Genomic DNA, 16,857 nt, shown 5'->3' with positions numbered 1-16,857 from the left:
TGCCTTGACAACCCTGTGGGTATTAAACCACTTTGACACGGCACACATGACTCCTGTCCTGACATTGACCTTATAGCCTAATAGTGCATGAAGCTTACAGCCAACCAAGATCCCAATGTTCACTGTGTTCACTGTGTCGTATAACAGTGTTATCAAAAGCACTAGGCCTACTAAATTGTGGCACACTAATGTGATTTGATTGTGTGTGTGTACATGCGTACATATGTATGACTAGGCTGTGTGTGTGTGTACATGTAGAGGTATGACTAGGCTGTGTGTGTGTGTGTGTGTGTGTGTGTGTGTGTGTGTGTGTGTGTGTGTGTGTGTGTACATGCAGATGTATGACTAGGCTTTGTGTGTGTGTGTACATGCAGATATGTGACTAGGCTGTGTGTGTGTGTACATGCAGATGTATGACTAGGCTGTGTGCATGTATGATGTGTGTGTGTGTACATTACCGGTCAAATGTTTTAGAACACCTACTCATTCCAGGGTTTTCTTTATTTGTACTATTTTCTGCATTGTAGAATAATAGTGAAGACATAACTATGAAATAACACATACAGAGTCATGTAGTAACCAAAAACGTTTTTAACAAATCAAAATGTTTTTTAGATTTGAGATTCTTCAAATAGCCACCCTTTGCCTTCATGCAGCATTGCACACTCTTGGCATTCTCTCAACTACATTTGAAGTCGGAAGTTTACATACACCTTGGCCAAATGCATTTAAACTCAGTCTTTCACAATTCCTGACATTTAATCCTACTAAAAATTCCCTGTCTTAGGTCAGTTAGGATCACCACTTTATTTTAAGAATGTGAAATGTCAGAATAATAGTAGAGAATGATTTATTTCAGCTTTTATTTATTTCATCACATTCCCAGTGGGTCAGACGTTTACATGCACTCAATTAGTATTTGTTAGCATTGCATTTAAATTGTTTAACTTGGGTCAAAAATTTCAGGTAGCCTCCCACAAGCTTCCCACAATAAGTTGGTGAATGTTGGCACATTCCTCCTGACAGAACTGGTGTAACTGAGTGAGGTTTGTAGGCCTCCTTGCTCGCACATGCTTTTTCAGTTCTGCCCACTCATTTTTTTATAGGGTTGAGGTAAGGGCTTTGTGATGGCCACTCCAATAGCTTGACTTTGTTGTCCTTAAGCCATTTTCCTGACTGATGTCTTGAGATGTTGCTTCAATATATCCACATAATTTTCTTTCCACATGATGCCATCTATTTTGTGAAGTCCACCAGTCCCTCCTGCAGCAAAGCACCCCCTCAACATGATGTTGCCACCCCCGTGCTTCACAGTTGGGATGGCTTGCAAGCCTCCCCCTTTTTCCTCCAAACATGTTGACATGATGATGGTCATTATGGCCAAACAGTTCTATTTTTGTTTCATCAGATCAGAGGACATTTCTCCAAAAAGTACAGTCTTTGTCCCCATGTGCAGTTGCAAACCATAGTCTAGCTTTTTCTATGGCGGTTTTGGAGCAGTGGCTTTTTCATTGTATAGCGGCATTTCAGGTTATGCCGATATAGGACTCGTTTTAGTGTGGATATAGATACTTTTGTACCTGTTTCCTCTAGAATCTTCACAAGGTCCTTTGTTGTTCTGGGATTGATTTGCACTTTTCGCACCAAAGTACATTTATCTCTAGGAGACGGAACGCGTCTCCTCCCTGAGCGGTATGACCGCTGCGTGGTCCCATGGTTTTTATTCTTGCATACTATTGTTTGTACAGATGAATGTGATGCCTTCAGGCATTTGGAAATTGACTTGTTGAGGTCCACAGTTTATTTTTCTGAGGTCTTGGCTGATTTCTTTAGATTTTCACATGATGTCAAACAACGAGGTAGGCCTTGAAATACATCCACAGGTACACCTCCAATTGACTCAAATTATGTCAATTAGCCTATCAGAAGCTTCTAAAGCCATGACATAATTTTCTGGAATTTTCCAAACTGTTTAAAGGCACAGTCAACTTAGTGTATGTAGAACTTCTGACCCACTGGAATTGTGATACAAGGAAATAATCTGTCTGTAAAAAAATGTTGGAAAAATTACTTGTCATGCACAACCGACTTGCCAAAACTATAGTTTAACAAGAAATTTGTGGAGTGGTTGAAAAATGAGTTTTAATGACTCCAACCTAAGTGTATGTAAACTTCCGACTTCAACTGTAGCTTCATGAGGAAGTCATCTGGAATGCATTTCAATTAACAGGTGTGCCTTAAGTTAATTTGTAGAATTTCTTTCCTTCTTAATGTGTTTGAGCCAATCAGTTGTGTTGTGAAAGGTAGGGGTGGTATACAGAAGATAGCCCTATTTGGTAAAAGACCAAGTCCATATTATGGCAAGAACAGCGCAAATAAGCAAAGAGAAACAACAGTCCATCATTACTTTAAGATGAAGGTCAGTATGGCAGCATGCCCTTTTTGTGTCTGTCTGCATGGCAGCGAAGCATGACTGACCTTTATATATATACACACACACACACACACCTCTGTTGTTGGCCTGAGCTGCAGGTAGTCAGCTAGGGGGCTATCAGATTCAGTCAAGGTCAGTCAATCTGGAAAATTTCAAGAACTTTGAAAGTTTCTTCAAGCTCAGTCACAAAAACCATAAAGCGCTATGATGAAACTGGCTCTCATGAGGACCGCCACAGGAATGGAAGACCCAGAGTTACCTCTGCTGCAGAGGATAAGTTCATTCAAGTTACCAGCCTCAGAAAATGTAGCCCAAATAAATACTTCAGAGTTCAAGTAAGAGACACCTCAATATTGACTGTTCAGAGGAGACTGCGTGAATCAGGCCTTCATGGTGGTTTCTTTGCAGCAATTCGACAACTAAAGGACACCAATAAGAAGAGAATTGCTTGGGCAAAGAAACACGAGCAATGAACATTAGACCGGTGGAAATGTGTCCTTTGCTCTGGAGTCCAAAATGGAGATATGTGGCTCCATCCGCTGTGTCTTTTGTGAGACGTGGTGTGGGTGAACAGATGATATCCGCATGTGTATTTCCCACCAGGAAGTATGGAGGAGGTGGTGTTAGGGTGTGGGGTTGCTCTGCTGGTGACACGGTCTGATTTTTATTTATTTTAACCAGCATGGCATCCACAGCATTCTGCAGTGATACGCCATCCCATCTGGTTTACGCTTAGTGGGACGATCAATTGTTTTTCAACAAAACAATGACCCAACACCTCCAGGCTGTGTAAGGGCTATTTGACCAAGAAGAAGAGCGATGGAGTGCCGCATCAGGTGACCTGGCTTCCACAGTCACCCGACCTCAACCCAATTGAGATGGTTTGGGTTGAGTCGTCCCACAGACTTAAGGAAAAGCAGCCAACAAGTGCTGAGCATTTGTGGGGGCTCCTTCACTACTGCTGGTAAAGCATTCCAGGTGAAGCTAGTTGAGAGAATGCCCAGAGTGTGGAAAGCTGTCATCAAGGCAAAGGGTGGCTATTTGAAGAATCTCAAATAAAACATGTTTTTTGATGTAATACTTTTTTTTGGTTACTACATGATTCCATATGTGTTATTTCATCGTTTCAATGTCTTCATTATTATTCTACAATGTAGAAAATAGTAAAAATAAAGAAAAACTCTTGAATGAGTAGGTGTTCTAAAACGTTTGACCGGTAGTGTACATGCATACAGTACATGCAGATGTATGACTTGGCTGTGTGTGTGTACATGCAGATGTATGTCAAGGTTCTATTTGTAACGTGTGTGTGTTCTGCCAGTGGCTCGCGCCTGCTGCAGCCGGCCCAGGTGTGTGACATCTTGAAGGGATTTATAATGGTGCTGTGCTACTCCATGATGCACTACGTGGACTACAGCATGATGTACCACCTGATCCGGGGACAGTCCGTCATCAAACTCTACATCATCTACAACATGCTGGAGGTACAATGGGTTGGATTAAGAGCTGTTGTAGGAATGTGATCTAAAGGTTCCCCTCTATATAGCTTCCACTGATCCAGTCGCGTTAGGTCAGCGGGTAAGGCGGCCTATGTCAAGAAATCTATTGTTGTTGGCTGAAGTATTTGATTAGGGCCTCGGGATACTCTGTTTCATCTGAAAGGGAGCAGGTGATATGTTATTAGGAGAAAAAATGAGTTGTCGCTGGCGTAAAAAGAAGCTTGAGTGGAGTTCCTGCTGTCAGCGGGAAAGGATGCTAGGTTGAATTAGCTGTATCCCTGAACCGGATATATCAGGTTGTTGGTAACTCCGCTAAGGGTGTGCCGATATAAACCATACAATCTTGTTTTGTCATAGACTCAAGTCACGTAAGTCAAGACTGTTCTCTCTGCTACCGCACGGCAAGCGGTACTGGAGCGCCAAGTCTATGTCCAAAATGCTCCTTGACAGAATGACTATTTACATTGACCCACTCCCCCTTTTGTTTTTACACTGCAGCTACTCACTCTTTATCATCTATGCATAGTCACTTTACCCCTACCTCCATGTACAAATTACCTTGACTGACCTGTACCCCCGCACATTTACTCAGTACCGGTACCCCTTCATATATCCTCGTTATTGTTATTTAATTATGTGTTTATTTTTACTTTTATTTAGTAAATTATTTTCTTAACTTGTTTCTTAACTTATTTCTTCAACTGCACTGTTGGTTGAGGACATGTAAGTAAGCATTTCACCATTATCAGTCCCTTCAAGATGTCCCACAACACCTGTTGCATTTGACACATGTGACATAAAATTTTATTTGAGAAGTGACACAATCAAGCGCTGGTAATCTGTCATAGTCTATCACCTGTTGTATCACTTACGAGGTCGCAAGTCACATCATTAACCCATGCTGAACTTGACTTGAACTACTTACCGTCCCTGTTTAGGTAGCCGACAGGCTGTTCTCGTCGTTTGGCCAAGACATCCTTGACGCTCTCTACTGGACGGCCACAGAGCCCAAAGAGAGGAAGAGAGACAGCATAGGGGTCATCCCCCACTTCCTCATGGCTGTGTTCTACGTCTGTATCCTTCATGGAGAACTAGGAAATGCACACAGGAAGAACTCTACTGTAGGAATTTGTGACACCTCAACTTCCATCACCTTACAGGCGTCACTTTTTTTAGTTAGTGTTGTTTTTTTTGATGATGTGTCAGTAATGTGAGTCCACACACACACTCACTCAAACACCCAGCCCTTTACTGCAGCGGATGCTGTTGTCACCATGTTCAGTGTTTTCCTGAGCCTCTGTCTCCAGTCCTGCATGCCATCCTCATCATGGTCCAGGCATCAACGCTCAACGTGGCTTTCAACTCCCACAATAAGTCCCTGCTCACCATCATGATGTCCAACAACGTGAGTGTGCACACACACACACACACACACACACACACACGTAATCGTAAAATGTAGAGGACACTCAAATATATTTTCCTGTATTTCCTGCATGTACAGTTTGTGGAGATCAAAGGAAGTGTGTTCAAGAAGTTTGAGAAGAACAACCTCTTTCAGATGTCCAACAGTGGTAAGTTACTGCCATAGGCATTACACTGTACATTTTAAATTGTGATATGGACATTTATTTTAACACCATTTCTCTTGATTCAAAATGCTCTACATGTTAGACAGTCTTTTTCTATGCGATGGGTTAAGCCTTCTCTCTCTCTCTCGTCTTTTTTGAAGCGGCAATCGGAGCTGTTTATTCAGCTTTGATAACACGAAAGAAATGCGCCATAGATTTAAATGCATTCTGAACTCTTCCTCTTTGTGCCTGCAGGCTGCATGTTTTCATCTTTGTTGCTGTCATTCTGCAGGAATGCAAGGACCCAAAAATAAGCTTTAATCATTTCCTATTTCCCCCCTCTTGCAATTTGCTTGTGTCTTTGAAGATCCAGTCTGTTTAGCAAGTTACACTTACTTCCAAACCACACAGGATTCCGACGAATAGGATATTTATGCCAAATGTTGTATGTAGCTTTGAAAGTACATGGAACAAATGACTGCCCTTTTTTGTCGATATTACGTAGCTATGTTGGTACATGATTCTAAGTATTAGGTAGTTACGAATATGTTTGTATTTGCATTTTAGATATCAAGGAACGGTTCACCAGCTACGTACTCCTTCTCATCGTCTGCCTCAGGAACATGGAGCAGTTCTCATGGAGCCCAGGTAACCAACATGCAAAGGGAATTCTTGGATCCATTTTGTTATGTTCACAGGAACGGGTGATTAAGTTTTTTTCTTTTTTTTTTTTACCCCCGTTTTTCTCCCCAATATCGATCTTGTCTCATCGCTGCAACTCCCCAACGGGCTTAGGAGGCGAAGGTCAACGTGTTGGAGGAAACAATGTTCACCTGACTAAAGCCTGCAGGCACCCGGCCCGCCACAAGGAGGCGCTAGAGCGCAATGAACCAAACCCTTCCCTAACCCGGATGACACTGGGGTAATTGTGAGCCTCCCTATTGGGAACCCCCGATCACAGCCGGTCGTGATACAGCCCGTGAGTGAACCCGGGTCTGTAGTGACGCCTCTAGCGACGCAGTGCCTTAGACCGCTGTGCTTCTCAGGAGGCCCACAGTTTGCTGCTTCTGCTGCCGTTGAAAAAGTAATCACCCTGTTCCATTCAACCCCTAGTGGACAAGACATTGTGATGATGATAGCGCAGCTTTACTCTCATCACCTCCGTCCTATATGACAGCTCTCTTAATACAGTCAGCTGGCCCTGACAGATTTGGAATGTCAGTAATGGTGATGCTGCTAATGTCGTACTCTGACCGGGTCTGAGCCTTATGGCATAACCTAGACCTCATCCGAAACCATTTTGGGCAGACTCGTTTTGGGCAGACTTGCACCGCATGGATATGAAGATTGTATTTTATCTTGTGTTCGAATCGAATCCACCACTGTTTAACTTATTGTACGAAGCCTAAAACAAGATATGATTAAACCAAGAAATCATTAAATGTACCATTTGAGTCAATTAAAAAGAAAGACCAGACATTTGGTTCGGTAAAGAAAGAATGGTGTAGATTTTAGAAATTCACTTCACAAGTCAGTTGTCTTGTCTCCAGATCATCTCTGGGTGTTGTTACCTGATGTCTTCATGGTGATCGCCTCCGAGATCGCAGTGGACGTCATCAAACACGCCTTCATCACCAAGTTCAACGAGATCACGGCAGATGTAAGGATCACACAGATGATGACTAGTGATTCGATGAGTTGGCGATAAATGAACTGAAAACCTTTCATTTCGCACACAGTCGCACACCAAGAGGGAATGGTGTATTTTGAGGTCAATCCCATTTTTAATTCACCCACTTCAAGGAATTAATTGAAATTCACAGTTCGCAAATAAAACAATCCCCATTAGGAATACATTGTGCTTTTTAAAGTCTTGAATAAGAATTTCAATTAATCTACTGAATAAATTGATTAAGAAAACACATTTCCCTCTGGGTGTGTGACTGTGAAATGTATGTTCACTGGAGAGGGTCTGCTTCGTTCATGTTTGAAGGATTACACCATGGTTGGCCCTGTTTTTTGTACAGCGTGGCACTGTTGTTTAGGTTGCCTCCCACATTGCTGTGTGCCTCAATCTCTGTAGCGTGCCACGAGTCCCTCCGCTCCCCTCTGCCCTCTTCCTAAATCACAACACATTATGCCCCAATAGGGCTACTGGGCTAGCAACGTCGTCATCCTCAGTCACAACAACGAGCTGTCCCACTGTCAGTCATGACCCATTCCCAGCTCTTGTGTGGCGAGAAACCTTGCGTAAGACCTGAAGGCTTTAGATCGAAGGGCTCACAGTCTTGTGGCGCATAGGAGATGCGGGTTTGAATTCAGTCGGGATACATTGGTGCTGTTTATTCTGTGAGGAGGGGTTGGTCATAGGGGGGAGGAGTGTAATGGCGGCAGGTTTGGTGAACCGTTCTCTCGCGTGACAAGTAACCTTCGCTGAGACCTGAAAACTGCCTAGGCTTTAGCTCAGCCGGCTGACACGGTCTTCAAATCCAGTCGGTCATACTCACTTGTGGTCCGGTCTTTATCCGTGGTATCCGTGTTTTTCTGCAGAGCCATGGCAGATGGTTACAAGCTTCATATCAAACAACCGTAGTGATACATTCTAATAATGAACTAGGTGTTCTGTTCGTCTCTGTGATGATAACATGGCTGTTTTTGTATCCGCAGGTATACAGTGAATACAGAGCCAGCCTGGCCTTCGATCTCGTCAGCTGTCGGCAGAAAAACGTACGTAGCATCTCTCGAACACAGTGATTAGGCATCCAGCTCCACTGTCTCTACAGTTTCAATCAATGTTGTTTTTTTCTTTTTCCGTTGCTGTAGTTGATGTGTAGTTGAGGCTTGTTTTTGTCAATGGGCAGGCCTGCACAGACTACAGCGATTCCGTAGCCAGGAGAATGGGCTTCATTCCTCTTCCTCTTGCAGTCCTGGTAAGATCAGCCTTGTACACCAGTCCAATGCAGTGGTTCCCCTTCCATGATATGTAGATGGGCAGTGTGTTTTAAGTGGGCACTAATTATATGCTTTTGATTGCGTTTTTATTGATGTCAATAAACTAAACAGTTCCGTCTTGTATAACGTTGTTTATTAGTTGCACGACAATAACTACATTTTGTTGTCTTGATTTTTATTTCTGATGAACTGTAACGTGCGACAGTGTTTCTGCTGAAGCTTTTCAATCTTGTAATTGACAGCTAATCCGAGTGGTGATGAGTTCAGTGAATGTACAGGGAGCCCTGTCCTACTCCTGTGTGTTCCTCTTTTACATGGGGTAAGACTCCAATCCAGTTCTTATTCTTTGTCATGTTCGATGATTTGCAATTACATAGCATCCCTTCCACGAGTTTCATAGACAAACCATGCGTCAGTCCCGCAATACGGCTAGCGTTGTTTGCGAGCATAGCATTCACGTGATATCCTATGCGTATTTAAATGGCGTGCCTCTGATGTCCGTGCCGGTCTGTTCCCATTGAGTTACTTTAGCATGGGTCTTCACGTTAGCCCTCTGCTTAGGCTTCGTTGGGGCTTTTTTTACTCTTCACCCTCCTCCATCTTTTCTTCTTTTTTTTCCACCCTGTGGGTATAAACCACTGAACAGTTAGCCTGAGGTGGCATACAACGTTGTCATCTCCAGTCCCCCCCCCCACCCCCTTTTTATTATTATTTTTTAATAGCTGTATTCCCAACAGACCTTGGTATCTGTGAAAAGACCACAGTCTGGCTTCCAAAAGCCCTCAGGGGGGGGGGATTTGGTCCACAGACCTAGATGTGGCTGTATCTCTCGATCGTATTTCAAATGCATCATAAGCTTTAGATATGCAGAAGCCCTATTGCGTTCCTGGAGCTGTTTTCTGTCCATGAACTGAGCGTTATAACCCTTCATACTCAGTGTGCTGTATATGGCTGCTTTGTGGGTAGTGTTGCTATTCCCTAATGCGCAGGGCTCTACACAGACCTTTTCTAAGTTAAAAATGTAAGAAGGCAAACACTAAGAAATTTAGGAGCACAATGAAAATCATTTGAGCCCACTGGTGTTACTACCGTAATTACAGGACTATTATGCGCACCTGAATATAAACCGCACCCACTGAATTATTTAAAAAAATATGTATTTTGTACATAAATAAGCCGCACATGTCTATAAGCCGCAGGTGCCTACCGGTACATTGAAACAAATTAACTTTACACCGCCTTTAAACGAAACACGGCTTGTAACAAAAATGAGTAGGCTTTAATGAAACACGGATTGTAACAAAAATTAAAACAGTAGCCTACCAAGAAAGTCATTGGTCACTATCTTCCTCCTCCTGTGCACTGAAACCACTGAAGTCATCTCCTTCGATGTCTGAGTTGAATAGCCTCAGAATTGCTTCATCCGATGTTGGATCGTTTTCATTGTTGCTCTCGTCACTTTCATCCGGAGGCAAATACCCGGCTGAGCTCATGCTGCCCCTTCAACACGCAGCAGTCCAGCCTTTCGAAACACGTTGATGATAGTGGATTTTTTGACAATGCTCCACGCTGTCAGGACCCACTGGCAGACTTGACCATAAGTTGCTCTTCGCGGAACGAAGACACATGACTATACTGTAGTCTGCTTCTCTTCTCACTTTCACCTTGGATATCATTACTTGTCTTTTCCCTGTGTAGAATGGTGACCCTGAAAGTGCTTAACAGTATTGTGCTGCTGGGGAAGTCGTGTGTGTACGTGAAGAGAGCCAACATGGAGGACAAGCTGTTTGAGAAGCCCCCCACAGCCGTCCCCGGGATGACGCCCAGTCGAACCAGCAAGACATCCAGGTGTACTGCCCCCTCAGGTACCCAGTGACAGACAATACCCTTGTATTTATATTCATTTACCTTCATTTTACCAGGCGAGGGAACATCTTCTCATTTATAATAATGACAATTGAACGGGTAAAAACCTTGCATGAGACCATGAGGACTTGTGTTACCTCCTTAAGCCTTTCGCGGGCTAACACAATCTTAAGGCATGAAGAGGACCCAGATTAGAACCCAGTCAGTCACATACAGCCTACCCAGCCTCAATAAGACACTCAATTACTCATTCTTCTGAGCAATCCCAGCTTGCCAAACCCAGCCTCAAGCAAGCAGATGCGTATTTCCCACTCGGGTAATTGACCTCCCGCGTCGCCACAAGCACACGCACCTCTCCTTCATCCACATCGAAACTGCCACTGAAATTCAAAAATGAAACTGCTGCTAGGATGCGCATGACTGAGATAAATTGTCGTGTGTGTGTGTGTGTGTGGAGCTTCAGTTTATTTTCTCCAGCATGGCAGACGAGCCCGCTGAGAGCATTAGCGCGACAAGTGACACCACGTCACGTCAAAGCTTTTCTCACTCCTGTATTTTTACAGAACCACAGTTTTCAGGCAAAATAATCAGTGCCAATGTATATCATGTGGGGTCAGAAAGTCACGGAATGCTTGCGTTGCTATTCTTAATTAGCCCATCTGTAACTGTACTGGACCCAACCCAGCTGTCTCTTCTGGGCTGCATTCATTAGTGCACGCCGTAGTAAAACGTTTTGCCTCGGAAAATGAATATGAGCTTCTCTTGTTGGACGAGTTCAGGTAGTCACACCCTGTTTTAGTCCATTTCATTCTGTTTGGTGCCTATTGAATACCTCCCTGGCGAAATAGGTTACTTATAGCCCCCTGATTCCAATGGATTCCTTAACTATATTAACAGACTACATTGCCTCGTTCTTCATAACGATTTGGTTCTAATTGGAGGTGCCATATATTTAAAGTGCCTATGGAAAGTTTTCAGACCTCTTGACTTTTTCCACATTTTATAAAGTTACAGCCTTAATCTAAAATTTGACTTAAAAAAAGTTTAAAAATCCCATCATCAGTCTACACACACAATACCCCATAATGACAAAGCAAAAATAGGTTTGGAAATGTTTGCTGTTTTATTTCAAATAAAAAACAGAAATCACATTTACAAAAGTATTCAGACCTTTTACTCAGTACTTTGTTGAATCGCGTTTGGCAGCGATTACATCCTTGAGTCTTCTAGGGGATGACGCTAAAAGCTTGGCACACGTGTATTTGGGGAGTTTCTCCCATTCTTCTCTGCAGATCCTCTCGTTCTTGTCAGGTTGGATGGGGAGCGTTGCTACAGCTCTCCAGAGATGTTTGATCGGGTTCAAGTCCAGGCTCTGGCTGGGCCGCTCAAGGATGTTCAGAGACTTGTCCTGTTGGAAGGTGAACCTTTGCCCCTGTCTGCGGTCCTGAGTGTTCTGAAGCAGGTTTTCATCAAGGATCTCTCTGTACTTTGCTCCGTTCATCTTTGCCTCGATCCTAACTAGTCTTCCAGTCCCTGCCGCTGAAAAACACCCCCACAGCAGGATGCTGCCACAACCATGCGTCAGGGATTGTGCCAGGTTTTCTCCAGTCGTGACGCTTGGCATTCAGGCCAAAGAGTTGAATCCTGGTTTCATCAGACCAGAGAATCTTGTTTCTCATGGTCTGAGAGTCTTTAGGTGCCTTTTGGCAAACTCCATGCGGGCTGTCTTGTGCGTTTTACTGAGTGGCTTCTGTCTGGCTGCTCTACTATAAAGGCCTGATTGGTGGAGTGCTGCAGAGATGGTTGTCCTTCTGGAAAGCTCTCCCAGAGTGACCATCGGTTTCTTGGTCACCTCTCTGACCAAGGACCTTTTTCTCCCGATTGCTCAGTTTGGCCAGGCGGTCAGCTCTAGGAAGAGTCTTGGGTTTCCAAACTTCTTCCATTTAAGAATGATGGATGCCACTGTGTTCTTGGGGACCTTCAATGATGCAGACATTTTTTGGTACCCTTCCCCAGTCCCCAATTCCTAATGACATGGTTATACCACTGGTTCAGTACCACAATGCATGTTCTAAAGTAGGCCTGCTGTATCCCATGCTCGTGTTGTTGCCTTTAGAGGAACACACATTTATTTCATGCAGTCTGGGGAATACACACACGATTTGCTGCTCGCCTGGTAAAGTCTAATTTGCAACACACTCTTTTATATGCAAGTGAAGCATGTCGGCGCCTTAGGCAAATGGCTTTCTCCATAGAGTAGTAGCCCATGTGCTGATATGCCTCTTCTACTTCACTCGACTTTATTTGAATTTACACAACGGGTGGGTCTAATCCTGAATGCTGATTTGGTTAAAAGCGCATTCCAGCTGGTGTCTATTCCACAAGTTACCACCAGCTAAATCTATTTACTCTGTTCCATCACTGTTTCATCAGCCCAGGCAGGGAAGTTATAAACTTGATCTCCACTATAAAAAGCATCTAGACATTATTTCACATTTCTTTTAGACTAACATTTAGTTTTCAACAGTGGAGATTTGTATAAACCTTTACTGTCTGTCTCTGACATTTGCAACGTTGTTTCTATATTTAAATTCAATCTCCAACTGTCCCATAGTAATGAATGTGTAAGGGTTGAGAGTAAGGACGAGAGGGAGTGGCAGGCAGCATTTCTCAGGCAGTTGAAATCATGAATCAGCTGGCATAACTTTTATGGATATATACAAATAAAAGCATATTGAAAAAAGGCGAAATCACGCCTCATTAGATCATTGTTATGGATGTATCCAAATATATGTCTCTAGAAAACAGCTTAAACAAATGCAAATGCGGCACTAGATACATAGATACAGAACAAAAAGACTGAATGACTGGGTCGCGTCCATAGATGCAGAACAAAAAGACTGAACGAATGGGTCGCGTCTCTTGCAACCCTAGATTTGTGTCGGGACTATATCTTGTGGAAGGATGAAATAGTATGAATAAATGAATTAACGTTTTTAATGAAAATATGTCGATCATTATTTGAATATGTTGGTAAACCTTTGTATAAAAGTGGTAATGCCTGAGAAGCTGGTGTTTGGAGGATATATTGATAAATATCGAAGGGTATGAATTATTCTATTTGCCTGACCTAACTTGTGTAATGTAACGCCATTTATACTGGCATTTAAGGCCATGATGGTTGGACTTGAGGAGTCAACTTGTATTACTGTAGATTTGTCTTTTTGACCCTTCGATATACAGTAGGTACGTTTTTATTCCTAGAAGTCAATGTTGTTGGTTTTCCAGTTTACTTGGTCACTCAGAAGTAAAATCTAATCAAAAAGGAAGTTTATGATGATTCGTTGCTTACTATATATGTGTGAGTGTTACTTACCATTAGTGTTGCTAACTTTTCTCAAATTACCAAGTATTGTTTGTTTGTGTTAAATCTACCTCTCTCTCTGTCTCATTTGCCTCATCAGGTGATCTGTCAGGGGATCCGTGGTCTGAGCGGTCTCCATCCACTCCTTCCTGCACCTCCATCCCCCCCTCCTCCTCTGTCACCACCCAGCCTACCCCCACCGTCATCCCCACCCCACAGGCAGAGACTGTGGCCCCTCCCGCCACTTCCCCCACCACCACCCCAACCAGACCCTCCACCAGCCCAGAACCGGACTCTGACACTCTCACCCCCTCGCCCCCTGCCACTCCCGAGCAGAAGGAGGGGGATGGGACGGAGGGCACAGAGCTCAAGCACAGGACCCCTAAAAAGGACCTGCTGGACGTGGACCGCTTCACAATATGCGGAAACCGCATTGATTGACCCCTCTGAGCCCTTCCTTTGACCCCCCCCCCCCCCCTCCCCCCGATAGCCACTCAGGAGAGGCGGTGAGCAAAACGCACCTCAGCACTTCTGCTCTCTTAGCAAAATCCAGCAGAAGCAGAGTATATTTATTAAGTTAGACATACAGTAAGTTATTGTGGGCTCTGGGACAGGCTGTTTAATTTAAGTTGACTTGCTTTTTTTTGCCTGCTGGGTTTGGGGCTCAACAAAGAGAACTACAGTTGGTTGAGCAACCGAAGACTGCCAGAGGAATTGTTGTTTTCATGGCAACCTAGTTGTCTGTACCAATGATGTATATAAACCCTGGATTGCTGATGCTTTATATTGGCCATTGAGAAGCTTTGAAGCTACCGGTCGGCCATATTGGCACTCCCAGTATTACAATTCAATGTTTCAAGGACAAAATAACATGTATATAAGTGTTTTGTTGTTATAGTGGGGACAATTACATTTAGTAGTAAAAATCAATGTTTTAATAGTATAATATAAATACAAGTATGCATTAAGATGTCTAATAGAATAAATGTGTAAAAAAAAAACAAATGTAGACATTAATACATTTCTATAGCTTCTAAAATCTATTTTACAATGGAGGAGGAGTACCAAGATGGCTGCACGATGGCTTCAGTACAGCACCCCATTCCAGTCATCCAGGATGCTAGATACACATTGTGTGTGTGTGTGTGTGTGTGTGTGTGAACACGACCGTGGAACATGAGACATTGGTGCCTCTTCTCAGATACACAGCAAAAGAGGAACAACGTTATCTTGTCAATGTTCTACCATTTTATTTGGACATATTGGATAAAAATGACTGATTTAGCTATTTGCTCATCAAAAAGCTTTACCCAGTTTATTGGAATTTTGCAGTATAAAATATCACTACTGGTGTGAGCTCCATTTGGTCGTGTAAAGAACATTTGCGATTTTTTTTTTTTTTTTTTTTAAGAGCTTTCTTTTACAGATATTTTAATCTCATTCAATTTGACTTAAGATAATATTGGATGGTTATTTGTTTGCCATTACCGCACGTATTACTCATAATACATATTGCCTTTGGGAAAAGTTCATACTAGCATTTTATGATGGCAAGACTCCCTAGTTTGTGCTGATGAAACGTTACCGTATTGTCTTAATTAAATATGCTACAGATGACAGGGTTTGGAGCTATTTCTCTTCAGTTGACGCTCATGCAATGTTTTAATTACTATTGTAATAAGGATCTATTTTTGGAGCTGCCAGTTGTAATATTTTAGAGTATTTTTGCGCATGGAACTTCCACTGAACTCTCTCCAAGGGTCACTTTTTGTAGTGTTCTTATGCAAGCAATAATGGAAAACTGTCCACTTTAATCTCATCTGTTTGGTTCATAACTTCACCGTGATATGAAATGGCCCTCTTTTTGGGATGATGATAATGATGATAAATAAATGAAAGTTATTTTGCAATTGTGGTGTCAATATCCAACAAGAATCGAGTGGGAGGGGATTCTCTCGGTCAATTGTCTCCTCAGGTGCTCCCTGGTCCGAGCGAAGCCCCTCCACTCCCCCCTGCACCTGCACCTCCACTCCTTCCCCCGCCCTCACCATTGGAATGATGATTTTACCATTGAATGAACATGGGGAGACCCTTGTAGAGTAGATGTTATTTTTCAGTTGAGGTAATCTGACGGTCACACTCGACCCATGGGGTGACCTCACCTTCTACAGACGGGGCGATGACTCAGGTCGTGTAAATCCACCCCCAGCCAAGCACGTCTTAGAGGGCTAAGCGTCTTACCTCGAAGGCTGAGCCGGCCCTAGCTCTCTCTCTCCTCTCAGGCTTCCAAGAAGCCGTTCCCTGGTAGAAGTAGTCTGGCTGGAGCCTGTCCAGTGACACGAAGCATTAAATGTACAGGCTCACTCTACGGGTTGTGTTTTAACAACTAACGTTCACGTAACTCCTACCCTAACCATATATACTGAACAAAAATATAAACGTAATAATTTCAACAAGCTCCAGTTCATATAAGGAAATCAGTCCGTTTAAATAAATTCATTAGGCCCTAATCTATGGATTTGACATGACTTGGCAGGGGCGCAGTCATGGGTGGGCAACCTGGGAGGGCATACCCACCCACATGGGAGCCAGGCCCAGCCAATCGGAATTAGTTTTCCCCACAAAAGGGCTTCATTACGGACAAGCTGGATGGTGAAGAAGCTGGATGTGGAGGTCATGCGCTGTTGTGGGTACACGTGATCTGCAGTTGTGAGGCCAGTTAGAATACTGCCAAATTCTGTGAAACAGCGTAGGAGGCATGTTATGGTAGAGAAATTAACATGTAATTCTCTGCCAACACCTCTGGTGGACATTCCTGCAGTCAGCATGCCAATTGCACGCTCCCTCAAAACGTGAAACATCTGTGGCATTGTCTTGTGGCATTGTCTTGTGACAACTGCACATTTTAGAATGGCCTTTTATTGTCCACAGCACAAGGTGCACCTGAGTAATGATTATGCTGTTTAATCAGTTTCTTCACATGCCACACCTGTCAGGTTGATGAATTATCTTGACAAAGGAGAAATGCTCACTAACAGGGAAGTAAACAAATTTGTACAAAACATTTGAGAGAAATAACATTTTTGTGCAAATGGTACATTTCTGGGATCTTTTATTTCAGCTTATGAAACATGGGACCAACACTTTACATGTTGTGTTTATATTTTTGTT

At 43.2% G+C, this 16,857-nt stretch overlaps 1 protein-coding gene across 2 annotated transcripts in view; it reads left to right on the top strand.

The window, feature by feature from the left end:
* LOC135546025 (transmembrane anterior posterior transformation protein 1 homolog) overlaps positions 1–15,596 on the top strand; it is a 36,342-nt gene extending 20,746 nt beyond the window's left edge. For both annotated transcript variants that reach the window (XM_064974091.1, XM_064974090.1), the window contains 11 exons: positions 3,756–3,918; positions 4,872–5,007; positions 5,241–5,338; positions 5,438–5,507; positions 6,072–6,152; positions 7,055–7,164; positions 8,172–8,231; positions 8,366–8,434; positions 8,699–8,775; positions 10,155–10,321; positions 13,787–15,596. In XM_064974091.1, coding sequence (XP_064830163.1) covers positions 3,756–3,918; positions 4,872–5,007; positions 5,241–5,338; positions 5,438–5,507; positions 6,072–6,152; positions 7,055–7,164; positions 8,172–8,231; positions 8,366–8,434; positions 8,699–8,775; positions 10,155–10,321; positions 13,787–14,127 — 1,372 coding nt within the window. In that variant the 3' untranslated portion in view covers positions 14,128–15,596. The remainder of the gene's footprint in view (positions 1–3,755; positions 3,919–4,871; positions 5,008–5,240; positions 5,339–5,437; positions 5,508–6,071; positions 6,153–7,054; positions 7,165–8,171; positions 8,232–8,365; positions 8,435–8,698; positions 8,776–10,154; positions 10,322–13,786) is intronic.
* The last annotated feature ends 1,261 nt before the right edge of the window (positions 15,597–16,857 follow it).

Source organism: Oncorhynchus masou, chromosome 9, assembly GCF_036934945.1.
Source record: "Oncorhynchus masou masou isolate Uvic2021 chromosome 9, UVic_Omas_1.1, whole genome shotgun sequence".
NCBI lineage: Eukaryota > Metazoa > Chordata > Actinopteri > Salmoniformes > Salmonidae > Oncorhynchus > Oncorhynchus masou.
Note: the sequence above shows the minus strand (reverse complement) of the source record. Positions and strands in the feature narration are given on the sequence as shown.